The 26433-nt window shown below is 39.8% G+C and overlaps 3 protein-coding genes across 6 annotated transcripts; 1 reads left to right on the plus strand and 2 right to left on the minus strand.

Annotated features, from left to right (window-relative positions):
- Positions 1-779: 779 nt before the first annotated feature.
- LOC115011236 (CMRF35-like molecule 3) lies at positions 780-2390 on the minus strand. The gene is made up of 4 exons (XM_029436303.1): positions 2310-2390; positions 1860-2225; positions 1237-1294; positions 780-1068 (listed from the first exon to the last, which is right to left on the minus strand). Exons 1-4 carry the CDS (start codon positions 2344-2346, stop codon positions 954-956), a joined length of 576 nt encoding a protein of 191 aa, XP_029292163.1. The 5' UTR covers positions 2347-2390; the 3' UTR covers positions 780-953.
- Positions 2391-4863: 2473 nt separating this feature from the next.
- On the plus strand, positions 4864-8058 carry LOC115011145 (acidic mammalian chitinase-like). The gene is made up of 11 exons (XM_029436136.1): positions 4864-4888; positions 5065-5094; positions 5194-5395; positions 5511-5567; positions 5652-5817; positions 6039-6163; positions 6273-6396; positions 6532-6717; positions 6885-7004; positions 7550-7691; positions 7766-8058. Exons 1-11 carry the CDS (start codon positions 4864-4866, stop codon positions 8056-8058), a joined length of 1470 nt encoding a protein of 489 aa, XP_029291996.1.
- A 315-nt stretch (positions 8059-8373) lies between these two features.
- Positions 8374-26430, minus strand: mfsd4ab (major facilitator superfamily domain containing 4Ab). 4 transcript variants are annotated; one of them, XM_029436124.1, is made up of 13 exons: positions 26264-26430; positions 25445-25474; positions 11748-11888; positions 11264-11630; positions 10976-11174; positions 10499-10741; positions 10221-10383; positions 9952-10067; positions 9623-9796; positions 9370-9517; positions 9120-9190; positions 8893-9013; positions 8374-8788 (listed from the first exon to the last, which is right to left on the minus strand). In XM_029436124.1, exons 4-13 carry the CDS (start codon positions 11491-11493, stop codon positions 8694-8696), a joined length of 1560 nt encoding a protein of 519 aa, XP_029291984.1. In that variant the 5' UTR covers positions 11494-11630; positions 11748-11888; positions 25445-25474; positions 26264-26430; the 3' UTR covers positions 8374-8693. The 4 variants fall into 4 exon arrangements, with proteins under 4 accessions (XP_029291984.1, XP_029291986.1, XP_029291985.1 ...); XM_029436126.1 differs by having other exon boundaries at positions 11264-11413; positions 11520-11888; XM_029436125.1 differs by lacking the exon at positions 11748-11888 and having other exon boundaries at positions 11264-11493.
- Positions 26431-26433: the final 3 nt, after the last annotated feature.

Raw genomic sequence — 26433 nt, forward strand, 5'->3', positions numbered from 1 at the left:
CCAGCAGGGTAATGAAATCTGCTTGACAAGGATCACAAATCACCACTGCCTCTTCTACAGAATATGATATGTCACATTTTCTGGGGAATTTTAATATAATGTATTTTTGATTTGTAGCGGCTCCTTCTCTGCTTGGTGGTGGCTGCAGTTGGAGGATAATCAGTGACAAACCTGGGCCCTGGGTATCCAAAATGACCCAGAGCAGTAGCCAGCCTGTGTCCTGACTCACCCACTACCTACATAACTGACTTTACAATTGGACAGTTTGTTGGACTTGTTTCATTTATTTAATAAATTACTTTATTATGTCCATGTGTCTATCAAGAGCGGTTGTGACAGAAACATCTCAGCTGTAGGTCTAACATAAGACTTTTTAAGGAAGTCTATCTACCTCTGTGATACTTTCTTGGATTAACAAAAAAAAGAGCAGCACATCATCCACCATTGAACTTTATTATGTGTCCATGTTTTGTCTTTAAAACGCAGGACTTCACAAGAGTTGGGACTTCTTTTATGCGTGAAGGGATTTTTATTTTACCACTGACAGATGTTCATAAAAAACCCTTAAAACTGATGGTTGAACGCAAAAAGAATAACAACCTCTATGACGGTCGAATTTAAGATCTGCAAATATATGAGATGAAAGCCAAGAGCCTCACTTCTCCTGACGTGCTCATTTTAACAAGATTGGATTTGGGTACAAAGTTGTCTTAGGTCCTGGCACCGAAATTAATTAGGTTTTAATCATTTAAATACTGAGAAAAAAAGAAGCCGAAAGCCAATTTTTCAGTTGGTTTATTTCTTAGTTTAATTCACACATTGATAGAACGTCCACTGGAAGAATAGTTTTGTAGCCTCGGTGTAAATGAGTTTATAATTCATACATGGTTTAAAAATGATGCTGCCGTTTGACTTTCAATCATACAAAAGATGTTTGAGTTTTGATGTTGAAATTACTGTTGCGGCTGTATTTTCCTCGCAGCCTTTATCCTCCAAACGGCGATGTGTGTGGATACCAAACAACACAACATCAAAATAAAGAGGATCCAACGTAGAGTCGCCCACCAACTATTTAAAACAAGACAGGAAATTGGGGATATAATTACTTTTGGTCGTGGCATATCATTTCATATGTTTATGTATTAAATTGCATTAACTGTTATTCATTTTTCATCAATACTTCACTGAATGACAATATGGACATGACAGTATATTGTTCCTATAGACTCTTCTCACCTTATTTCATCTTGTTCCAGTATCGGTGATGGATTGGCTGCGGTGGTTGTTGTTATCACTACGGAAAAGAACACTTTGCATTAAAAGTCAACACATGGCATTTACTGTCTCCTAGAAACTATTTTTATATCATCATATGGCCCTAATATTCCTAGATTAAAATATATTGGCGTGCCATATAAGCTTACATGAGAACATTAAAATTAAACTGTTTGCACATTTCAATGATGTGAAAAAATGTTTCAATGTTTTTTTAGAAAATGATGTAATAAAAGGTCCCAGACCTTCAAACCTGCCGTAATAAAACATGATGGCTGGGGTTTTTATTGGAATATATTGATATGATGTTTTAAATACAGTTTCAGATCATTTGACCTCCTGCGAAGAAATATAATTGGGTGAAATAATTACTATTTTAGTGTTTTTTAAAGAGTGAAAACTGTGGTGTTCTTGAAAACACCCCATGTTTTGTTATTTATTTAGTTAGTTAATTGAGGACAGGCATTAAGAATTTTAAAGCATGATTGTAGAAATGTAGCCTATAAGTTATATGCGTTTCTTTCTTTAGGGGTCAGTGAAACAGTATTTAATGAAGTGGCTGAGCTAACCCAGCTGAAGTGTACCTGTGTGGGACACGCTGAGCCTGACACCACTGTAGACGTTCCTTCCAGATCTGGCGATCACACACCAGTACATATCCTCATCCCCTTCTCTGAGAGAAGTCATCGTCACAGTGAAGACTCCTTTCTTCTTATCATCTGCGATAGAGCTTCTTTCACTGAGTTGCCTCCTGGGTGTTTTCACCACTATGTCACACAGCTCATAAATGGGCCCTCTGCACCAGTACTTTGTGTATTGTCTGAACTTTTGGTCGTACTGACAACGGACTGTCACAGATCCTCCGTATGCTCCCGTCACCACCTCTGGAGCCGACAGCTGGACTGAGTCCACTGCATGCTTTGTGAGCCAGAAGAGACAGAGGACTGAAGCTGAAACATAAAAAAAAAACAACAGACGTTAATGTTTCAAGATTCTCTGCCATTAGCTACAGTACTTTAAACCGCTGCTGTTACCATTGAAGAAGCCAAGAGATATCCCGGAGGTCTTCATGGTGGGAAAGGAAAGCACAATGTGAAGCAGAAGCAAAGTTTGCAACATTTGGAAGCTTCCTCTTATTTCTTCCATGTGGTAAGGTTGTGCAATCAGGTATGTCATGGGGGGGGGGGGGGGTTCAGCAATGTTTATTTGCGTAGGCTTGTGTTTGTATGGTGAATATTGTGCTGGGATCCTACAGCACATACGTGTCCTGAGCATCTCGTCCATCTGTGTGGGACGCTGTAGAGTGGGAACTGTACGGACAGTTTATTTACCTAAACAGCAGGTGGCACTAAAACCAGAGGAGATAATATCTTAAGTACAGTCTCTATAATCTTGGGATATATCCTTCTCTTATGTGTATTTTAGAAAGATTGGTGGAATAAGACTACATGAAGAATATCTATCTCTTTATTTATCTGTCTGTCTGGCGGTATAATTTGCAGCGGAACAAACAATATTATCTTTTGCCACATTGCTTCACGTCTTTTGCATTTGTATTTCCTCGGGCTTTCGTTCATCTCATTTTGCACCACTGTACATTTTTACTGGCTTAATAATGATGTCAGTGATGCCATGTATTATCATAAAATATTATGCTTTCAGATTTCCTTTTTCATGGGCTTCGATATTTCATGTGCATATTACATTCACAGCGTTTGACTTTGCTGTTTTTTTTTTTATCTGCAGCGCAGCTCAGTCCTGCAGACATGAGTTGACTTTATATGTCTGATTATGTCACGGTTTATTTATTATTTTCATTTTTATGTTCTTTCTCGGTGACAGCTTGCACATTTCTTTGTTATAGTATTTATAAGAACAACTATCAACAATGTCACAATGATTTCAGTGCAAATTGAAATGGCATAACCAGAAAATAGTCATATTTATAGATATTTATACATTAAATACCACAAGACGAGACGCATTGTCATTGCGCAAACTGAGCTGATTGTGTCAGAGAGCAGAGCTTTGAGATTACAACACAGTTCACATTTAGGGTGAATAACATGTCTTTAACACACGGGATCACACTGAACTTCATGCACCACAACTGTACTTTATATTACACTCTGTGAACTTTACAATATATTTAAACATTTGTACTAATGTATAGTAATAACATAGATGAATAGACTCTCAGAGTTTAAGAGGAAGCTGGAATGACGCTAATTCAAGGTCAAGGTCAACCCACATACGAAAAAACAGAACTATGTTGGTGACACATGCAGCATGAAGGTTACAACACCCATAGGGACAAATCTATAAAAAACCTTTGCATCGGATAGTTTTATCTGATAACTACAGAAACACATATACAAAATAGCTTCTACCAGGTAATATGAAACTCATTTGAAGTTGTGTGAATATTAAAGCTGCTTTGGGACGAGGTGTCAGTGTTTCATTTTAACTGAGCAGATGTATAATTTAAGTGCATTCATGATATGTGACAGATTACTCTTTGATTTGCACCTCGAGGGAATAAAAATCTTAAGTACTAAACTTTCCTGAGATGATGAAATGACCTTGGTTAAAACTTAAATTGGACTGTTTTTCACTTTGAAGTAAGAAAATCATCTGGTAAATCAAACATCCCACTCTCAGTCCCTTTAAAATTAGTTTGACGTCTTTTTTTTAATTTTTGAGTTATGCCATGAAAAGCAGATAGGTTTGTTTTTGAGAAGCAAATTATCCTGGCTCAGCATGGCTTCGGCTCAGCCAATGCTTTTTTTTTTCCGCTGACACCAGCATATCTTTCTTTAAATATTACACAAACTGTTAAGATAAAGATAAAGATAAGGAAGGCTGCATTCTAATGGAAGGGAAGTGATTAGATAAGTTCTCCATTTACTACGTGTACAATTTAGATTTTAATGCAATCCCTCTTCATGACATATCACGACCCTCTCTTCAGCATGATTAGAGTTGTCAAACGTATTTATCGTCACACTTCGCAGTCTAAGTAGTTTTTCAAAGGCAATTTTGCCTGTTGTTTAAGCAGTTGACTTCTAATGCTTTATGTCACCGCTGAACAGAGACACTTCCCGTGCAACATGAAAGGCATATTTGATAAGGTATCATAGATTCATGCACTTTAGTCCAATCAAACAACTTGTTTTGCTGTGCATGCATAATCCAATTTAAACATTTAAATATTTTTCTTCCTGATATGAGCTATATTTATTACAATTTTGGCAAGTCATGCTTAATTGGTCAAATATCATTCATCTACCTCCCAAAACAAACATATGTGACAATTTCCTTCTTTTGGTGTTTTGTGTAATTTCTAAAACAATCGTTCTGCAATTTTTCATTTGCTAAGTCCTTCACACAAGGAGAACTGTGGACAACATGTCTAAGCGTGATAAGTAATCACATATTACCCCTTGACTGAGCACATTTTATAATCTCCTCCGAAACAATCTTTTGCAAATAAACACCGTTATGGCAGATGTCCAAATGTTGTTACGTTTGAGCAAACTGGGAGGGTATAAAAGTGAGTGTTACATGACCTCCTTGTACAAGGTAGTCATGGGTAAAGTACTGTTTGTGACGGGTAAGTCAGTGCTGCTTTCAAACACTTTGCTTTCATCTGTGCGGCACATGGTTTCTTGGAAATTGCTGTTTCCAGCATTTGGATACACAGTACATTGCATCCACTTTTAGTTGTTGAGCACATTACCAGTAAATGTCTTTTCTCTCAAAGATAACATGTGACTTTTAATTTCACAGCTCTGGCGCTGCTGCTGCACGCGCAGCTTGGTAAGCAATATGTGATACACTGTGTATGTTTAATTTTCTTTTTATGGTCAGAAATAGTATTGCAATACTTGTAAATAATACATTTCTTTTCAATCAAAGGTTCATCCTTCATACTGTCATGCTACTTCACAAACTGGGCGCAGTACAGACCACCTCCAACCATATACATGCCCAATGACGTCGACCCATGCCTGTGTACCCATCTTCTGTATGCCTTCGCCACCATTAAGAACAACGAACTGGCCACGTATGAGTGGAACGATGTGGAGCTTTACGGTCAGTTTAACGCCCTGAAGAACAAGTGAGTCGCTGGAAACCGTGTGTTTCTTGAATAAAAGGAAATAACCCCTGTGAAGAACAATTAAGTTACACTAATGAAGCGCAGTTATATTGTCTGATGTCTGATTCCTTGGCAGGAACGGCAATCTGAAGACTCTCCTGTCTGTTGGAGGATGGAACTTTGGCTCTACAGGGTGAGATGATCTCCAGATATCTGCACATGTGGCCCCTTTAAATAGTGGACATGTTCTGTTTTAATACTTCTGCTCCCACACCAGGTTTTCACAAATGGTGTTGAGCCCTGCCAATCGTCAGACCTTCATCACCTCAGTCATTTCCTTCCTGAGGAAGTATGAGTTCGATGGGCTTGACATTGACTGGGAGTATCCAGCCAACAGAGGAGGCCCTCCTCAGGACAAACACTACTACTCTGTTTTCCTCGAGGTTTGTTTGTTCCTGGTTTAGTAAATGTATCAATTAGTTATAAATAATGTCATACCTGCCTCAAAGGTTTTTTGGGCCACAATAAATCCCCTCGGGGTTTCCACTGTGTCGAATGAAATATACATGAACGCAAAACAACTCACATCCTTGATCGCGTAACAAATGGAGGATAATGAATCCTGGAGTTCAGTTAACATTAAATACTTTATATCATTCAACAGGAGTTGAGAGCTGCCTTTGAGAATGAGGCCAAGCAGAGCAACAAGGCTCGTCTTCTCATGTCTGCTGCTGTGGCGGCTGGAAAGAGCAACATTGATTCTGCTTATGAGATCCCCAAGCTTGGCCAGTAAGCACTTGGAGCAATACTTGTGGTGTGCCCAATCGTATCCACAGCAACACAACGAGTCACAGTCGAACAGAACAACTCTGAATCTCAACCTTGTGTGTTCCCCCAGGGCCCTTGATATGATCAACGTCATGACATATGACTTCCATGGCTCTTGGGACCCCATGACTGGCGAGTGCAGTCCCCTGTTCAAAGGCCCCGAAGACCAGGGCGGCTTCATCTATTTCAACGTGGTGAGTACTTACACATTGTTTTAATTGATCAAACCCGTGCTTGTGTAAAGAATACGCCTTGCAATCTGCATTAAAAGCATCCACAAAAGCTTCGCAGTTCCAGAGTCATGTATATTTTCAATTCCTTTGTTCCAGGACTATGCCATGAACTACTGGAAGAGCCAGGGAGCCCCAGCTGAGAAACTGATTGTTGGTTTCCCTACATATGGCAACACATTCACCCTGAGGAACCCGTCTAACAATGGTGTTGGAGCATCTATTGCTGGTGCTGGAACTCCAGGAAAGTACACACAGGAGGCTGGAGAGCTCGCTTACTTTGAGGTATGCTTTCTTATTATTGTTATAAGGCAAATAGGGAGCAAGCTTGAATGTTGATGTTGGTTCAGTTTTAGGGTTATGTTGGTCTATCACAGTATTACAGACTCCGGAGGAAGAAGTGAATTTAGTTCCTAGGTTAGTCATTAATGCACTGCTTTGTAAAATTACAGATCTGTGGCTTTTTGAAAGAGGGAGCCACTCAGGTTTGGAACCAGGCCCAGGATGTGCCATATGCCTACAAGGGAAACCAGTGGGTGGGCTATGACAACATGAAGAGCTTCCAGATCAAGGTAAGAGAACTGCACAGAATACTTGTTTTACCGTTTGACAGGCGAATCTGTAGGCTGTTGTGAATTAGCTCCGAGCTAAAAATGTTTTCCAATCTACATAATCCATCAAGACTTGTTATTACAAAATGTGAAAGTTTTCCCTCAGTGCTGTAGCAGAATGTGACCGGAGCACATTTAGATATTTATTTTTATTCATGTCATGCTGCAGTTATCAGCAAACGCTGTGACTGCGTTCAAAACAGCAAACTGTGCATGTTGCATGTTGCATGCAGTATGCATACAATTAGGACATAATATCTTGTCTTAACATTGCACTTGACATTTTAACCTTCTTGCTCATATTTCCGCTATGGCAGAAAGCATGCTGGCTTACATTCTGCAAGATGCAACCAGATGCAAAGGACATCCTAGTATTTTTTGACATACTATGTATTGGGACATATTACATCTTCTTCTGACATACTAAGTATGTCAAGGTCTACCAATGAAGTAGCTGTTTTTGACTTGAAATGCTTTCTACAACACCCCCTTCTGGCTGTCTGCAGGTTGACTGGGTGAAAAAGAGTAACTTTGGAGGTGCCATGGTGTGGACCCTTGACATGGATGACTACATGGGCACTTTCTGTAACCAGGGAAAATACCCACTGATTAATGTTCTCAAAAAGGGCCTGAATCTGGAACAAGAATGTAAGACTTTTAATATCTTTAAGTGTTTCCAGAAAATGTATTTGATCAAATAATTAATTTGTGGTGTTTTCCAGCCTGCGCCCCTCCTGCCACTCGTCTTCCTCCTATCGCTGGAGCGAGCACGACTCCCGCAGGCAGCTCTGGAGGAAGCTCCGGGGGAGGCTCCAGTGGTGGCAAGTCCTCGGGTGGGGGCTCGGGCACCAGCGGCATGAACAGCGGTTTCTGCGCTGGCAAAACCAGTGGCATGTACCCCGACCCAAAAAACAAGAACCAATTCTACAACTGCAGCCAAGGCAGGACTTACTTTGAGAACTGCGCTGCTGGTCTGGTCTTTGACACCTCCTGTTCTTGTTGTAACTGGTCCTAAAGCTGCAGTTACAGATTGACTGGTTAACTGTTCAGCGGCTGGATGACTGTTTTACATTTGTTCCTAGTTCTCAGGGGCCAACTTAGAGTACAAAGTCCTTCCTTCCATATTGGATGTTGAACAATGTAAAACCTGAGGCTGTCCTCTTGACCAGTTCATTTTGAAAGCAAAGAAAATAAACATTTGAATTGTTGCACGAGTGTTGTATGCATCCATTCTTTTCTGTATCAATCACAACTACACTATGTTCTCTGTACCAGTAGAATTGTTTTAATACACACATACAGTATTTATATTTGTACATGTACATATGTCAAAACACATTAAAAAATATGAAAACAAAAGATTATAATAAAAACAGTCAAATTAAGTATTTAAAAAGTATTCTACATGATCCGAATCCTGATGCACTATAAAACAGACCAATCCACAATTGAATGAACACTCTCCATGATTTACAAAACAGAAGAAACAATCTAAGAGTTTTAACTACAACCTTTAACAGTAGGTAAGACAACTACATCAGCACAATGTTCATTTGGTAGGCTTTGATGCAACTTCTTTGAAGATAGATTTCTGTAATACTTCCTCCCCTACAGTAGCCACAAAAGAACAAAACACAGCTGCTGCTCCTCTCAGCTGCTCCCTGGCTCCTCTTTCTGTTCTGTTTTGGCAGATCCATTCTGCTCTGCTGCTGGTTCCTCCACCATGCCTGACTTTTTCGTTGTTCCTGTTGGGATGCAGAGGGAGCACGAGTGGGGGATGATGAGTGTGAAATGAATTAAAAAACAAACCTAAGGCAACAGTGAACGAGGGTGCTGGGCGATACTGTACCTGAGAGGTAATTTCTGTGCATCCGATGGAACAGCAGGAGACCAATGAAGAAGATAAATCCAAGGCAGGCGATTATCATTCCGCACAGCAGGAAGCTGTAGCTGCCTTCAGTCTGGATAATCTGGGGACGAGATAGCGTACATTACTTTTTTTGCAATTATAAGCATATTTCTCTATTTCTGCTCACTCTCTTTTTATATAATAACAAAGACACTCATCAGACTTACTGAGCCAACCAGAACCTGCATCACCATCTCTCCCATCCCTGCACTTGTCACCAGGACTGATGTTGCACATCCTGCAAAAAGAAATGTATGGTTTATCTCCTCGCTGTGATTGCATTACTGTAGTTATTATTATAGCTCTCTTTGGCAGATAGTTTTGCTGTTTTTTTATTTATTTAACCTTGCCAAATTAAATCTTTACAGTAGATACTAAATGGAAAAAATATGTACTCAAACAGAATACTCAATATACCCTGATAATCAAGGATGTCTTCAGTATAGGCGAGCATACAGGGGAATATGCTGCTGAGGAAAAGCCCACATAAACAGGTCCCGACAAACAGAAAGGTGTTGCTGGTGTAGAAAATAAGCAGCATGAGGACAGTAACAATAGCACCTGCCTGTAAAAACAAAGAAGAGAGAGTAGTATCAATTAATTGTTGACCTTCAAGTTTCATTGTCTCATCTATAATGAGACGGCACTCTAAATGTTTTATTGGCCTTACCAGGTTGAACATGAGCAGTCTCACAGGCTGGAAACGGTACGAGAGAGGAATGGACACTAGACGTCCAACAGTGATCGCTGCCCAAAAGATACTGGCCAGGTAACCCGCTGTCTTATGAGGCAAGGACATAGGTGGTGACACACCGTAGGTGTACACAAAGCCGGCGTATGCACCCTGAAAAAGGAAAAGGCAGGTTCTTTCCTGTGCTCTACTTTCTGCTTTTTATGTAAAGCAGATATTGTATTTGCATTTGTAAAATGTGATGTTGAACACATAATTAGTGAAATGCACCTTTATTTATTGATTATTTATGTGCATCAGTCACTCACCACAATGCCATCGGTCATGAAGAGCACCATCCCACCGAGGATATGAATCATAAAGAAGGATACTGGCAGACCGCGCAGGTTATCATTCCTGCAGCAGCTAAAGATATCCCCATGACCTGTAGCAGAGCGGAAGGTCACACAATGACAGATTGTAGCACACAACATGCATTTATTGTGATTTAGTTTTCATCTAAACAGACTCAAAATTCACAGAAGAAAGTATGCATTATTCATATACTGTATACAAATCAATTCTTCCACGTCTTTACCTCCAGCTTCATGTTCTTTCTGCTCCACATCCGAGCCCTCGGCCCCCTGCTGGTTCTCCATTGACAGTTCATCTTTGTCCAGGAGACGAGGAGTGCCTTGTTGGCAAAATGGGATCAGCTGCTCCCGATACATCAGGAACAGGACTGCGATGGGCACGGGCAGCTGAGGGGGCACAACTTATATTTTCACTTTTCATTTTCAACCAATAACTAAAATATTAGACTAAGAAGAAAAAAAAAAGTAACTCTTCTTCTTCCTCTTCTGTTCAGTGCCTTACATTGATGAGCGCCATGATCCAGAAGGCATAGTGCACATTGGACTCGTCCCCTCCCTCGTGGTGGGGCAGGTGGCTCTGAGTTATATTGTGCTCTGCAATCGGACTGTTTCTCAGCAGGTTCCTGAAATGATGCATGACCTCAGTCTCATTCCCCGTGTGATTCCCACAGCCCGTCTCTGAGAGGAAAGGGTCCGCAATCAGTGGGCTCACCAGGGCTCCGAACCCAATGAAGAAATGAAGAGCCTGCAAAAATGTAGAAGACAAAGGCCAGAGACATTAATTACTGTGTTTTTCACAACTTATAACTCAAAATGAACATAACATGTAGAAACTTCTTAACTTGCTATATTTGTAGAGAAATCAAACGCTCTATAAATTCTACTTTATATTATTTCTGAATCCGCTATTAATTATTCAGTAAATGCAAACGCTATAATGTCAGTGTTTCTACAGAGAAGGTACTGCAGGCTTTTTCACCTGTAAGAAGACCGCAGAGTCCCTCTGATAGATGGTCACCAGTTGGATGTTAGCGATGGTGTCAATAATGCCCATCGCAAACCCAGACACAGCCATGGCGATGGCGAGCAGGAGAACATTATTGCACAGAGGGATTATGGCAAATATTACAGAGATGACGAGAGCAGACACAAATAAGGCAGCTAGAGCACTGAACAACCTTTAAGAAAGAAAAGAGACAAATGCTGTTATACTGACGGCAAAATTGTTTTTCTTTTGTGCAGCAGAATCTGGAGAAATGATACTTACGTCTTCTTGAAAACACCACCAATAGAGCTGCCGATCAACAAGCAGAACTGCTGGGCAAAGAACACCCAGGTGATCTGACTAAGTGTTGAGCTTGTTTGACATTGCAAGTCCAAAATTGTAGGTCCAAGGAAAGCAATGCAGAGTCCAAAGCTGAAGAAAACACTCCAGTAGGTCAGCGTGTGATGGAAATTCCTTTTGAACAGAGTCACGATCCGCTCGTCCACAAACATCTTGACCACAGTAAAGACAGACGTACCTCAGCGAAACAGTCTGCGATCTTACAGCACCTCTGGGGAGTTTTGAGGATACTTTGAGTTTTCTTGATCTTTTTTAAAGTGCTTAGCGCCCTCCTCTTTGGATTGCTTAACTGAAAAGGATGTCCTCTTGAGTTAATGTGTGAAGTGGAGATTCTTCCAACAATAATATGACTATTTGAATTGTGTCAATGATTAGCAATGAAAAAGAGTCTGTGTTGAAATGCTACCTGAAAGTGTGGATTTATAAGTCATGGCACTTCCAACGCTATCAATGAAAGATGCATCATTCAGGAACTAACAACACACATGGACAGGTTGTTGTTTCCTTCATACCTGGACAACCTTGCATCACTTAAGGAGCTTGGATGCTAAAAAATGACATGTGCAAAAAATGTATTTGTTAAAATAATCATCTGAAATTAAATTTAGGATTCTACTATATCATTTAATAATTGTTATGAAATCTTTCCAACACATCACTTCTTCTCCTCATGCAGCCTTATTCCAGCTCTGTGTATATGACTTTATTTCAAACCGTGCACACACACACACACGTGCTAGTTTTTTCATCAGCAAGAAATCCAATGTTTTAATACTTTATATAGCTCCTTGTTCATTCGATACTACTATATAGACACCCAGTGTCCAGTGTGCATGTACCCACAACGCTTCTAATTCTTTACTCTTTCTTTATAGCCACTGCAGCGATGTGGCTCTGTGGATAGATGTCGGTCAGTCAGGCTTTGGTCCAGAGCGAAACATCTCAACAATTATTAGATGGATTGCCATGAAGTTCTCACATTCATGGTCCCCAGACTACTGACTTTAGTCATCTAGGGGTTGACATTTTGCAAGTGCCAAATGTCTTGGCTATTGGGTGAAATGAAAGTTGGTACATATATCCATGGTAACTAGAGGATAAATCGTAATCACTTCAGTTATTCCCTGACTTTTAATCACGTAAAACATTTAAATGTGTCTAATACTTGTAGTTTATGACCAAATACCCGCAAAACATAATGACATTCCCATCAGCTTCAGCCATAGTTGGTGTTTGGTGCTAATGTTAATGTTAGCACGCTAAAATACTTAGCTAAAGGTGTTCGTAAACATAATACTGTACCTGCTAAACATCAGCGTGTTAGCATCGTCATGCTTTCTTTATCTAAGACATTTGGGTATGAATGGTAGACTGCTGCACTGAAGTTAATGTGTGTAAAGGAGGGAAGTTTCAATAATAACTCATCAAACTTGATCTGGTGTCTGCTTCTGCTTCTCCAGAATGTGTGTGTGGGTCAATGGACAGGATGGATACATGTTTGATATGATACAATGTTTAGTCTGCCAAGTAACTGGCAGATACTCTGTTTAGATATTTGGACTTCTTGCACTTAACTGATCTATAAATTCCATTTTTTAAATCTATGCGTTATATTACTTTGCCCTTAGTGGTAAGAATAAAAGAAGGGACTTTACACCTAATCCCTTTAATGATTGCATGGGGGAAGCAAAGCTCCTCTGGTTGTGTCCAAATATGGGCGTCCGGCAAGGTGGAAACGAGGAAACTAAAGAAATCACAAACCAGGTTTATAATTACAAATGTGAATTTAGTCACCTTTACACTTTTTATGAAAGACCCTGAGATCCCCCGTTAAAGGCACGGAGTTGTATGTATTATATATTTGCATGATGATGTCACAAATGTGTTTGTGTTTGATTTACTGTATAATTTCTTTTTAAATGTACGATTGTATGCTCTCAGTAATCGACTACTTCTTGAATACATGCTACTTTCTTGGTACCTAATAAGCTACTTTGCAAGTTAAGTTGTATTTGAATACATGAGTATGATGCATATCTAGCTGTCTGATTTCTCAGTGTTTAGTACATGACCAGCATCTTCACCTTGCAGTGCATGTTTGCCAATGAGTTACACAGTTTAGCTTGGAAAGCTGTGGGATCCGGGCATATCCTCCACTGTGTAAAAGGATACAGTCACAGGAACATGTGTCATATTGAGTAACTTAAATCAGTGTGTTTATACAAAGAGGCATTCATTAACATCTGCTTCCTCTTCTGGAGATAGAGCAACACCAGATGACTTCTCCAGGTAATTGTCAACTAAAGTGATCTTAGAGGTGGGTGTTAAAGATCAACAGCAACTTCTAGTTACTGAAGAAGGACCTTGGAAAACTGTGTACTTGAGGTTGAGGAGGTGAGTAGGTGAATAAGTGTACAGCTGCTGCACTTCGACTTTCCACAGTACTACTCATTACTACTTTTCCTCTTCAGCAGATGAACGGTGAAACAGCCTTCTAGTGTCAAACTCTGCAGACTAAAGCAAAGTGAAATAACAAAGTAACAAATCACATCTTTGAGAAGAGAAGTGCATTTTCTACACACAACTCCAACACTAGATGGTGTAGAAGTATTGCATTCATCCACAATTCAAGGCAAAAATCAATCACAGATAATGATGCCCTCTCTCTATCTCTATCTCTCAAACACACCCGGAACATAGCATCTGGTTTTTTTTGTCTGACACATGGTTTGCTGATGGCAGCCACATAAAGAGACAAGACATCAGTAACAGGGTTTGAAGTGGATAAAAACAGCACTGGCTTGCTCCTCTCCGTCTCATCTCCATAGGCTGACATTTGGCCAACTCTCAATCAGAGGCCCGAGACATGTGCCATGACAGTGTGACAGGAATCATAATCCGATTGTTCTTTCTGCTTCTCCCCCTGCTCTACTATTTGCTTTATCTATATATTGTGTTTCTTAAGGGTCCAGAGGGTCTGCAGAGAAAAGTACATGTTGCCATATGTGATAAAGGAAGAGTAAATACCATGGATTACATGCCAATACCTCCAAAGCCCAATATATATATCTACATTTGGGATCAATAAAGTACATCCATCTATCCATCCATCTATCTGTGAGAGAGTAATAAACCTTTCAAGGCCTGTGACAAGGAAGATGTCACAATATGATGGTGTAATACTCGTCAAGCCAGACAGGCAATACTTCAGTTGCATTAACACAAGTGAGGGGATTAGCTAAAGTTGACGTGGCGAAGGCCCCTTCTTGAAGCAATGATAAATGTATCTGTCACATATCCACATTTCTGAAGTTAGTCCCCAGTAGCTCTGGAGGGAAAAGCCCTGCAGTGCACCCCCTACGCATCTCCTCAGGCCCAAAATAGAGCCAAGCATATGTGGTATGCAAACAGACATGTCTGCAGGGCAAAGCAGTGCTATTCTACGAGGCTCTGGGCCTTCACACTAGCTGCTGGTGGAGCGGTTACCATGCAAAGCACTTGTGAAAGTTAGTACACAAGTAAATTAAAAAGTTATTTAGGTATAATTATTCAGAGAAGTTTGAGAGAGAAAATTAAGTGCAACTTTCATGTGGAATAATTTCTATGCCACTTATTATGGAGCATTCTCCAGGCTAATTCTTTAAAAGTATTTTAAAAGATGCTAAAACAGTGATTAAGTGAATTCCAGTGCCGACTTACATCTTAACCACTGTTTTCTTTATCAAATTATTTTTGATAATATATGCTAATATAAAAAAAGAATTCCATTTGTTTTGATGGGAAACACGATTGCTGCCTGGATCATGTTCACTAGCAACAAGTGCAGAAGTTGCTACGCTTTTGTAATGGAGGTGGTCGAGGTGGATGGCAGACGTACACTGGAGATCAGGATTGGTAGCCTGAGTGCCACATGTGGTTAAAGTTAGAGAAACTAGCAAATTAGGTCGTCAGCACTTGCAAATGAGTATGCAATACTTTGAATAATGCACAGCACCCCTCTTAAAACAGCAGCCGGTGATTACAAGCCAGCTGATACAGATCATCATCATCATCAAAAAACAAATACTGGGGCGCCCCGGTAGCTCACCAGGTAGAGCGGGCGACCCATGTATACATTCTGAGTCCTTGCCACAGCGGCCTGGTCGAGTCCGACCCCTGGCCATTTGCTGTATGTCGTCCCCCTTCTCTCTCCCCCCCTCTCCTAATCTTCCCTATACCATCATTAAAGAAGCGAAGAATCACTTATAAATATATAAATAAATACTAGCATGAAAAATAGTAGCAAGCACATCTAAGGCTGAAGAAGAAATAAATCATATTATATTCTTCAACCAGTGATTCATTTATACATAAATGCATGCATGTGCAGAACCGCTACACAAATACAACCGTCGGAACATCATCAGAAGATAAATACTAATAAGAAACATAGTAGTAACAAAAAATAGTAGTAAGAATAAATATATTGCATTCTGCTATTGCAACAAGTGACCAATTGAATTGCACACTAACTTTAAAAAATGCACTGCCTATACAAATGTATAGATCCTCCGTAGAAAATACCTATAATACCCATCTGTATTCATAATAAACAATACAGCAGTCATTTATCATTTAGACCCTCAGGATACAGTGTGTAGCGGTGTATCTAATAGCCCTCTCCCTATCTCCTCAACAATGGCCCAACATCCTCAACACCCATGAACCGTGTGGTACAAACTCCATGGCCAGCAGATTTAAAGTGTTTGGCTACAGAAGACCTCTCAAAAGGAACTTTGTCCCTCTTTGTGTTTCCCCAGACAGGTTTTCTGCGCTGAGCTGCGGAGGGATCGTAGCACAAAGAGGGAATTTTGTACTACACCAATTGCAACTTTGAAAGATAACCCCCCCCCCTCACTCACTCAGACTGCTGAGGCGTCATATTCGCTGCAGATACACTTTGGAATGTATTTTTTTGCACAGAACGAGGACTGTTGATTTTGTCTCCTCATTTACATTGAAAGCACATTAGAACGGGATCTTGTGCTGGCCCGTATGAGCGGGAAGAATGATTACAGCAAGCAAGACTTTTTTTAATGTTCGTGTGGCACCTGAATACTGCCTTAAGACATAACTTATCTTGCAACCAAGCTGTGTGTGTTTCTTTGTTTTCAATGCTAAAGGCCATATTTTGTCTTTCAAGAGCGAACATTGTCAGGAAAATTAATGAAATACGTTGTCTTGTGTAATAAAACAAGTTATGTTTTCTTTCCCTCGAAAAGGGAGTTACGTTTGCTAACAAAACATATTTGCTGTTTGCACATTAGTAGCATATAAACGTCATTTCTAGAAGACAGGGGTTGGAGAGCGGGAGGAAACGGCCTGACCTTGCAGGAGAGATCTTTTGATTAATCTTAGAAGAATGCTGCGCTTGTATTCTGATGTGCGGACATGAGGTCTTTCAGAATTACATTTGAGTTTTGTAATGTATTTGACTGAGTGCAAAGCCTTATTCTCCGACAGTAAAGGCTTTAATATTACGTGAATAGAAATGTAAGTTCAGTGGAGCATTGATGCTTCAATCAGGAATACCCAGCCAGGATTCCTCAAAGCGCACATCTGGAGCCCCCTGAAGATAATGGCTTCTGTCAGCCTCTGTACTCCGTATGAATGGAGTGATGGATCTGTTGATCCCTGTCATATTGGCAAATTATACTCCAATGTTCAATGCTGTTAATGACGGTTACAATTCATATCATGAATTTATTGTCGCCAATTACTTTTTTGTTGCCGTATCTACACTTTGTTTTGCACCACGACCTACAGTATGTCTCTTTTTAAATGTCTGAAATCATCTTAATCCTTCAAAATAAACATTTGTAATGAATATAATCTACAGTATATCCCTTCCAAATTTGACTAATCTTGAGATTTTGGTTTGAAACCTGTTCTAATCAGTTCTTCTGATGCAGTAAAGCTGACATTAAATCCTCTCGGTGGGATTTAGGGGAGTAGGGTGAGCTCTATTTGATGTTACAACAAATCCTGGAATATATTACTCATCAGTTGCCAGTGAAGTCGAGATCACAAGGTTTATTGTAGAAGTGCAGCTGACGATTATTTATTTAACAAAAAATTGTGGGAAAAAAAAAAAAATCACAATTTCCAAAAGTCTTTGTCTGAACAATGGCGAAGAAACTAAAGAGATTTAGTCTAATATCATAGAAGACAATGAAAACTATTCATTGTGAGACAGCTGGTACTTTGTAACTTTGGCCTAAAACAATGATTAACTGATTATAGAAACAGTTGCCGATAATCATTTTGTTGATTCTCTAATCATTGCAGCTCTATTTTATTACAGTAAATAACCCTTCTGTCACTTTTTGTGAAACCACAAACGAAACATCTTTAATGTCCTATTCCGTTTGCAATTTCATTTATCTTATTCCGTGCAGGAAGGAACGGGTAAATGCCTCCACTGCAAATCCTCGTAGAAATGATAAATCTGTTGCTTGAAACCTTGAGAAAGAGAAAGCAACAACAAACTCCACTATAGTGAAGTCAGCTGCGCCCTGAAACACTGGATGCTATGAACTAAGAAGAAAGCAAGGTTGCAGAATAATTGAAAGTCCTTTTTTTTTCTCTCCTAATATTCTCGCTCATTTCCACAAGGCTGAACATCAGCTCAAGGCGAATAACATAGACACACAGCTTTTGCAACTGAGATCATCTCCGGGCAAAGCCCACCTTATCGAAACAATCACATTCTTTATGATTTCATGTGGAGGTTACCACTGCAGCACAGTTTCTCCTCCCTTATGATTTGTCTGTAATTCTAGGAATCATTGTGATCTGTTGAGAACAGCTGACTAGCGAGGAAAATCAAAAGCAGCACAACAAAGGATTACTTTCATAGTGAAGTACAGGTTTTCCTGAAATGGATGTGACAGAGTTGGAGCGTATGGAAGGCTTAGCCAACGCAGGAATAGAAATCCACCACAGTGCCCATTTTCAAGGATGAAATGCTTTGTCAGTATATCAGCACAGATAATAACTTGAATGCTGTGATAGTGTACAACCTCAGCAGATTTGATGAAAGGCAAGGGATGAATTCAAAACCCCACAAAAAAAAAAAGGAAAACAGATTCCTGCATTGAGGACTGCACAAGCTTTGTTCCCCGTGAAGAACAACTCATGCATGCAGCTGTCTGGTAAAAAGGTTTGTACACACATCCGGACACAGAAAACACAATGGTGTTTTATTATTTTCTATCATAAGATGTCTCTTGCTTTAACCTTCATCTCCTTCTGCCCTGTACTCTCTCTCTCTCTCTCTCTCTCTCTAACCCCCGACACAGTTGTAGAGAGCGGAGCAATGATGCGTGTCTTAGTGAAACCTGGTGAATAGTAATGAACCGAGCCTGTGTGTCTATTTGAGGGAAAGCAAGAGGAAGACAGAGAGAGGGTAGGGAAGGGTTTGTGGGGAAGGAGGAGGAGGAGGAGGATAGACTGCGAGTGAAAACAGGGCTTCTCTTGCGGCACTGATGCAGCAGTGGTGAGAAGCACAGTGGTGACTGACAAGAGATGCATTAATCCTTTACACCCCCATGATCACCTTCGCTCTGTGTCACACAGCTCATCAGCCATTCTGATCAGGACGACGGGATTAACACATCACTGGTTAAAACCTTCAATAAACTATCTTTTCTCTGGGTGTGTTTCTTGTGCTTCATTATACAGTAGCTCATTCTCCCCGGCTAACCCCCCCCCCCCCCCCCCTCCTCACATAGACAGGGGGAGGAGGGTGTATAAGTAGAGGAAATGGATGGAGGGGGAGAAAGCTGTGAGTGAATGTGGCTCAGAGAGGGGCAACAGCACCTGCTGTCTTCATCCCAGATTCACCAGGCAAAACAGGATTCTCCCTCTACTAGTGATGGACTGTTAGGAGGACAAAGAAAGGAGAAAAGAGGCACAAACAAAGACTAAGACACTGTGAAGACACCAGGATCTTCAGATCAGTGCTGACTTGAAGCCACTGCTCATTTGGTCATTTTCTTTTTTTTTTTTTGGGGGGACGGGGGGGACCTCCAACTGTCAATACTGTATGTATGTGCAGGTTTACAAAAACAAAGTTTGTGTCATCGTTGGGAGAAAAACATAATCAATCCAGATGAAGATTATTTATTTAAAAATAAAGTGAGCTTCTGTATACAACTGAGGGATAAGTGACTGGAATATTCAGCAACTGGCTGTAAAGATCAACTAGAGTGCCAGGACTGAAAGGAAGGGAACAAACACAATAGACAGCCCCCCTACCTCAGCCCCTCTTTTATCCCTTTTCCATCCAGGACCCATGGGCACTCTGCCAACTTGGAATCTTAAGAACTCATTCAGAGAAAGCCAAAGAAAGGGACTTGTTTAAAATCAGGACCCATTCTCTCACAGTCTCTTGCTTTTCCTTACATTTCCCACGTGAAGAGGGATTTCTGGTTGCTGTTTTCTCTGACATCGCATCTGAGGAGGGAGGAGAGGGGGGGGGTGGGGAATCCAAGAATTGCCATTCATGTAACGTTTCGTCAGATTCCTGGTTTGAGAGTATTGTGAGCGAGTGATCTCTCTTCTGAGCCCCCTTTCGCCTCTCACACTCTCTCACACACTCTCTCTCTCTCTCTCTCCCAGTTTTCATACTGCTTTCACTCCCTCTGTCTCCCCACTCTCACTCCTGCTCACATAGTAACTCCTCCCCCCCCACTACCCATTGTCTCTCCATACAGTATTAGGCTGAGGGGATGCCATACTCGTTCCAGCGAGGGACGCAGGAGAGGGAGAAGGAGGTAAGAGTCAGAATTATAGTACAAGAATGCATCCGGCACTGAATGCAGGTCACCGTTTCTCTCAGAAGTGTAATGTGTGCCGGGCAATATATATTTTTTTTATCAAGAATGACAAGAAGCTGCTTTTACTGATACTCTAGGGCTTTCATGTGTTGTATGCAGTGTTTCAATGTTATTTGGTCGTGCTGTCTACCAGTGGAAGGTGGTTAGGTGTGTTTCTAATACAAGAGAAGAGAGTACTGCATAGGATAAGGAATCCGGTGCTATCACCTTTATCTTTGTCTAAATGTCAAATTGTAGGATATTAGTAATTTGCTGTATTGTTATAGCTTTGCATCTACAATTTCTTAAGAGAAAATGTCCACACTGCTCATACTCTTCTGTCTAAAGAACAGAGGAATGTATTAAAATATATTAAACATAATCTAAAGCCAATAAAAACATCTGGATACTGATGATTCCCTGAACTGCCTCCCAGCAGAGAGGGACCATGTACGATGTTTAGGGATTAAAGCTAATCCTCCCTGTGGCTGAGATTCACCTTCTTGTCTGGTCAGAGTCTGACACAAGGGCTTCACTAATTTATGCTGAGACATGCATGAGAACAGGCTCCCTGGAGCTCAGTGGCAGTGGTCTTTTTCAAACCTGGAAAAGGCTGATTGAGTAAATACTTTCCCTCAATCAGTAGGTAATGTTCTCCTTCAGATGTCAGCATATATGAGGCCAATGAGATATTAATCTACGTGTGTTAACAGCTCGATGTTTATGATCATTGTGTTTCTATGTCTTTAGAACTAAGTTCTAATTAGGACATCTTGCAACGACATGATTGAATAGAAATAAAAAAAGCTAAAATATGTGAAAGTATCTAACAAAGTGTTTACACTCCCTTGCACTGCAAGAAAAACTTGAAACAGGTGCATGAAGAGAGACTGGAAGTGGTTCTCAGTCCTGGACAGTTGCAGCGTAGTACAGGAAGCTTTGTGTGCTTGTTCAGAGAGAGAGAAAAAAAAAGGGAGGCTGTCTCAATGGGGCTTTTGTTGTTTGGAGTTGGAGACAGCAAAAGCACAAGAAACACTGACTGACAAATACCTGGCCCCTCTGTGCCTCAAATATCTCAGCGTTGCACTTGATACAATGTAAACAAATGCCTCCTCTGTCCTCCAGCCTGCTTCCTCTCTGTCCACAGGATTTTTTCATGTTTTTATAAAGGCTACTGTTTTCTGAGCAGACATCTGGGTTGAGCAGATTTGGCCTGCATAGCTCCAGTGCCGAGTCTCTGCTCACTGAGGGGTTGAAAATGGTTCGACGTCCAACGTACAGAAAAGTCTTTATTTGACTTATTTAAGGTTAAAGAGTTGTGGGAGTATAATTGAACTTATATTGCAAATCAAATCAAGCATATTAGTGGTGTTTCTGTGCATTAATGATGCTCGACTCATCAGTAGGATGGCTTTGATTAAAGAGGCACAAGAGCCACTTGCTTGGAAATGTGAATTATATATCTGTAACAATATTTTGCTCATTAATAAAAACTGCTCTCTATGCCCAGTGGCTGAATCAAAAATGCTGAGGTAATGATCTTCTTTGTGCTTGTAGAAATCAGGCAGAGGGTTGCTGCAGAATATAAAAATACTTTATGTAATCTGTTCTGAATTCAGAAACAGAACCCTCTTGATTAACTTTGCACCTTTTCCCTGTAGACATTGATTTAAAACGGCATTTATAATCAAAGATTATTCTGTAAACCCCCCCCCGGAGGAATTGAATAGCTTGCAGGATATTGCTGCAAGATTTAAGCATTGAGTCGGGGTCAATTGGTTAGTGCTGTGAAAAATACAATTCCTTATGTCTAAAGTCTAACAAGACAGTTTCATTTTACTCCCCCGGGCTTAAGATGAACACTTACAGTTTCTTTGGTTAATTATTCATACCGATGTGAGTTTGAAATCCTGAATGCTTTCTGCAGCCTGGCCCTGTTTTCCCTCTTTCTGTTTTCAAGCTTTCAGCCTTTTTCAAAACGGCATCAGTCACTGATTTTGTATTATTGTCCTCAAACTCAAGCCACAACTGTGTCTTATGGCTTTCTATTCCTATGTGAGTTTGTTCTAGCATTTCATGTAGGGTTTAAAGCCATTGGATACACGGTGGACAGTCAGCCGAGGAACTATGTTTGAAGATGTCTTTGCTATAATTCTCTGCTATTGCAAATTGTTATTCATCCCTGCTTAAACTAGTCAACACAATCCAAACATATAGAAACAAAAGTATCATCATTATTAGTGAAGTTTAGCTTCTGTGGCATTTTGTTTAGCCCAGAAAAACTAAAATCATATATATTAATACACTTTAACCAACAGCGTGCATCGTTCTTTGATATCAAACGTTTGGAGTTGTGGGGCAAATACAGATATTTTGAGTTGGAGATAAGATATTTTCCTGGAGAGGTTTTGGAGAAACTAATAGATAACAGTTGTTACTTAGCAGATGGTTAAGGAAATGAAACAGCTGAGAGCTCTCATTACTTACTACTGGGAAGTTCACTGTGGAAGTCACAACTTGGTGCATTCAGAAACGTGTTTGATTGAATGACTCTGGGATATTGTTCACCACTTGTTATTTAAAAGTGGAAGTTCAGGATGTTTTAAGTGTATCACCTGTGTGGTTCTACCAGCGTTAGTTTATGTGCATGAAGTCATTAATGTCTAATAGAGCTTTACATACCTGAACCTACCAATAACACATTGGTATATGCTGCGGATACAATGTTATTGTTTTTGATTCTTTATGCAATGCATTGCCTAAATCTTGTTTCTATTCATACAATAATCGGGTAACATTATTCACTTGAGGGATAGTTACTTTATGTAGGCCGAACACTTAAAGAGTTAATCGCCAACATCATGAGTTCAACTGCACCACCTGCTTTTAACGCTAACATTTCAGTGGTTATAGGTGTCATTAGAGACAATTATTATTTTACAGTGACGACATGATAGCAGCATGTGAAGACTACGAACATGAAAAGCATTATATGCAAGGGCTGTAATATCTATCTAAAAAAGAAACTCATACTCAGGAGGTGAAAAAGAGCTGCTTTTATGTCACCTTATGGGACATGTGGAAATTCCTGAGCGAAAACTGTATTTGCCTTCAGCTTTTCCAACCAAGAACACTTTATAACCAGCCTTTAAACCATAACATAGTTATGCCACGTTTTGGGGATTCTTTGCATTAGCCTTTGGATTCATGTTATAATTTGAAAAAGAAGGAATATTTTCATTCATTTGTCTAATTTCCAGTGACCACAAAGAAATGACTGAGTACTGGTCGTTCAGTATTCATCATCGTTCTCATTAACTGAAATTGAATTAGGATCCATTTTTAAGCAAACATTATGTGTTGACCTGTATAATAAATCGGTCAAATTTGCTCAAACCAAATTACATTTATGAATTCTTAATCTGTACAACTTACAGTAATGTTGGCTTGATTTAGTGCTAGAGCTCACTGTTTAATGGTAGTTTTTTATTGGAATATTATTATTATTACTCATTTTTGAGGGAAGCCAGAAGTGGATACCATGCAATAAGACTATACACTTTAAATGATGGGTGCAGGGTGTGCACCTTAAGCAGGCTGAGCCATCACAGTTCTTCTATAAAGCAGTTCAAATGTGGCCTCTCATCCTACCCCCTCCCTGGCGAGTAGATTTTTCAAAAGGATTCCAAGAGCATTCAGGCTTCTGACCGCAATAACTGTTGAATATCTCTCGACTTTGAACTTGTAAGTATCCATATCAGCCTTCTTGTATTATCGTAAACCTTTTTGTATGCCTTTCAAACACAATCTATGAAAGTGTCTTAATGTTTAATGCCACAATCCTAACTTTCAACCTAAATCTAATATGTTTTTTGTTGTTGTTGCTTTGATCTGTTCAAATCTGCAACAGTAAAACATTCCTAAAGACCAACGAAAGTGATCAGAAATATTTCACAATTTTTTACAGCGAGGTTCTGGCTGGGTGATTTAAATGTGCCCTGTGGAGAGAGAGGTGTATGACATACAACAAAGGCAACGCATTGCAGCATATCTTGGCATGTTGCAACCACCTGTTGATCACTGCAATAGTATGAAACCACTGACAGGACTGTGTCACCTTTGTGTATGTGCATCTTTGTGCACAAGCACATGATAAACAACAAGGGGACCCACTCATAAATCATTGGCAAAAGCTACAACACTGTGTATCATTATGAAAAGGTAGCCTTGCAAAATTAAGCAGAAAAATCATCCATTTTATCTAACAATAAAACAGAGTACAACCGATGGATCCCATCAGGGAATTTTAATCCCCTCATCCCTTGGAGGCCCCCACTAAAAACCAATGTTGTTATTGTCACAGAACAATGTGTTGATCCAATCTAAAAACGGTACGGTTTAAGTTCTCAACAGTAAACAGCACAGCAGGCTATCAAGTCCGCTCAACATAAACTCAAAACAAATCACTGCAATGCGATGTAAACACCTGCTGTTGTGTCGTTTCATATTTGTATGCACAAAGCAGCAAGATAGCAAAGTTATCTAATTAACTATCTTGTATCTGTGTTGTACAATTTGCAACAAAGACAAACAAAACAACCTATCTATTTCTCAGGGGATCCATTTGGCCTCATCTGTTTATGTTTTGACTAGAATAAAGTGGTATTTAAGGAATACACTCCTGTGGGAACATCTTATTTCCTTTAGTTTTTTATTTCTCTTGTGTTTTTTTGCATCACCTAAAGCCCAAACAGGAAGACACCATTTGCTATAAAAACCCCCCATTGTAATTATTATTATTATTATTTGTAGTACCGACTGTTTCCCCCTGAATCAGAGACCTGTTTCACAAAGCAGGATAACTGCCGGGAAACAGCTCTACTTCGGTAACAGATGTTAGGAGGGGGTATTGGTTGTTGAGTTTTACTCTACACAGTTGTCCACACGGGTTCAATAATAATGTTTTTTTTTTTTAGATAGACATCTGGTGTTGTTTACCATGACTCAGGTTTTCATTCTAACCTACCAGGGGATTTCACTCATTTCATACTGACAAGATCTATGAAAGCACCAGAGGCCTGTTCCAGGAAGCAGGTTTACTGAGCTGTATCTTGACCCCTGATGATTTGATTTGTTTGGTTGGGGGGGAAAGGCACATTTGGTACACCCTGCTTTACAGACAATCAACTGAACAGGTGTTTGTTTTTTTTCTCTGTTAGCAGATGTTAGGAAATGTCCTACTCACCACTTCTACGTGCACTAGATGGATGCATCACTTCACGCAAAATGCAGCAGCAGCAACATGCACCAGAGAGACGACCACGACACCAACAGCGACCAAAGCCCGGGGAAATTATAGAGGTCAAAGGTATACAGTCATTTCAATGCCATGGTTTAGCTGGAGGAATTTGCACTAAAAATTCAAAAAGTTTCAGCTACTTTTCAAATAGATAGACATTGTTTTCACTTTCACATATTTGGATAAAGGATACATTGAATGGAAAAGCTCAGGTGTAAATAATACAATGTATCTTAATGATTCAATTGTCATGGCTTACTGGGACACTTGAATAAGTCTGTGACATTGAGTGTGTTTACATGAACAAGAGTATATATATGGATATATATGGTTATGGTCAGGTTTTTTTAAGAATCCCCTTTTTGTGTTTGAGCATGAAAACATTATATCCAGAATATAATACTCATGTCCTTGCAAAGCAGTCTCACTAGTCACATCAGCGGTTATTTTCCTACTTTGATCTAAAGTCTAAATGTTTGCTATAAAAAAACAAAGAGGTCTAAACTCTATTAAAATCACACCATACTAAACTAGATTTAAATTGATTAAATAATATTATTTAATTATTTTCAATACCGACAGCTCCGAACGAACGAATTTGAGTAACATATACAGCTAGCTAGCTAGCTAGCTAGCTAGCTAGGTAGCATTAGTGACATTAGCTAGCTTGCTAGTTAGCATTAGTGACGCTAGCTAGCTAGCTAGCTAATGTCACTAATGCTACCGGTTAATATTACAACTCAAAAAATCTAATAAAGAACTTACCAAAGCCACACATGGCCGACAGTTTTTAAAATTAGATTTGAAAGTGTATCATCATTTAATAAAAAAGTGTAACATTACATTTAAATGTAATGAACTACAAAGCTAGTAAGCTAAACACCATGTTAGCTTGTGGCGCTCGTATGTTTACTCAATCAGTGACGGAATGTAAA

The sequence above is a fragment of the Cottoperca gobio genome, chromosome 7 (assembly GCF_900634415.1).
Source record: "Cottoperca gobio chromosome 7, fCotGob3.1, whole genome shotgun sequence".
NCBI lineage: Eukaryota > Metazoa > Chordata > Actinopteri > Perciformes > Bovichtidae > Cottoperca > Cottoperca gobio.

Excerpts from the sequence above, each read along its gene's own strand:
- LOC115011236 (XM_029436303.1), bottom strand. The coding sequence starts at position 2,346 with ATGAAGACCTCCGGGATATCTCTTGGCTTCTTCAATG. Across the intron at positions 2,226-2,309 it reads ATCTCTTGGCTTCTTCAATG|CTTCAGTCCTCTGTCTCTTC; the intron begins GTAACAGCAGCG and ends TTTATGTTTCAG. Across the intron at positions 1,069-1,236 it reads CTGGAACAAGATGAAATAAG|TTGGTGGGCGACTCTACGTT; the intron begins GTGAGAAGAGTC and ends TGTTTTAAATAG.
- LOC115011145 (XM_029436136.1), top strand. The coding sequence starts at position 4,864 with ATGGGTAAAGTACTGTTTGTGACGG. Across the intron at positions 4,889-5,064 it reads TAAAGTACTGTTTGTGACGG|CTCTGGCGCTGCTGCTGCAC; the intron begins GTAAGTCAGTGC and ends TTAATTTCACAG. Across the intron at positions 5,396-5,510 it reads TTTAACGCCCTGAAGAACAA|GAACGGCAATCTGAAGACTC; the intron begins GTGAGTCGCTGG and ends ATTCCTTGGCAG.
- mfsd4ab (XM_029436125.1), bottom strand. The coding sequence starts at position 11,493 with ATGTTTGTGGACGAGCGGATCGTGACTCTGTTCAAAAGGAATTTCCAT. Across the intron at positions 10,384-10,498 it reads GGATCATGGCGCTCATCAAT|CTGCCCGTGCCCATCGCAGT; the intron begins GTAAGGCACTGA and ends GTGCCCCCTCAG. Across the intron at positions 8,789-8,892 it reads GCACAGAAATTACCTCTCAG|GAACAACGAAAAAGTCAGGC; the intron begins GTACAGTATCGC and ends GCATCCCAACAG.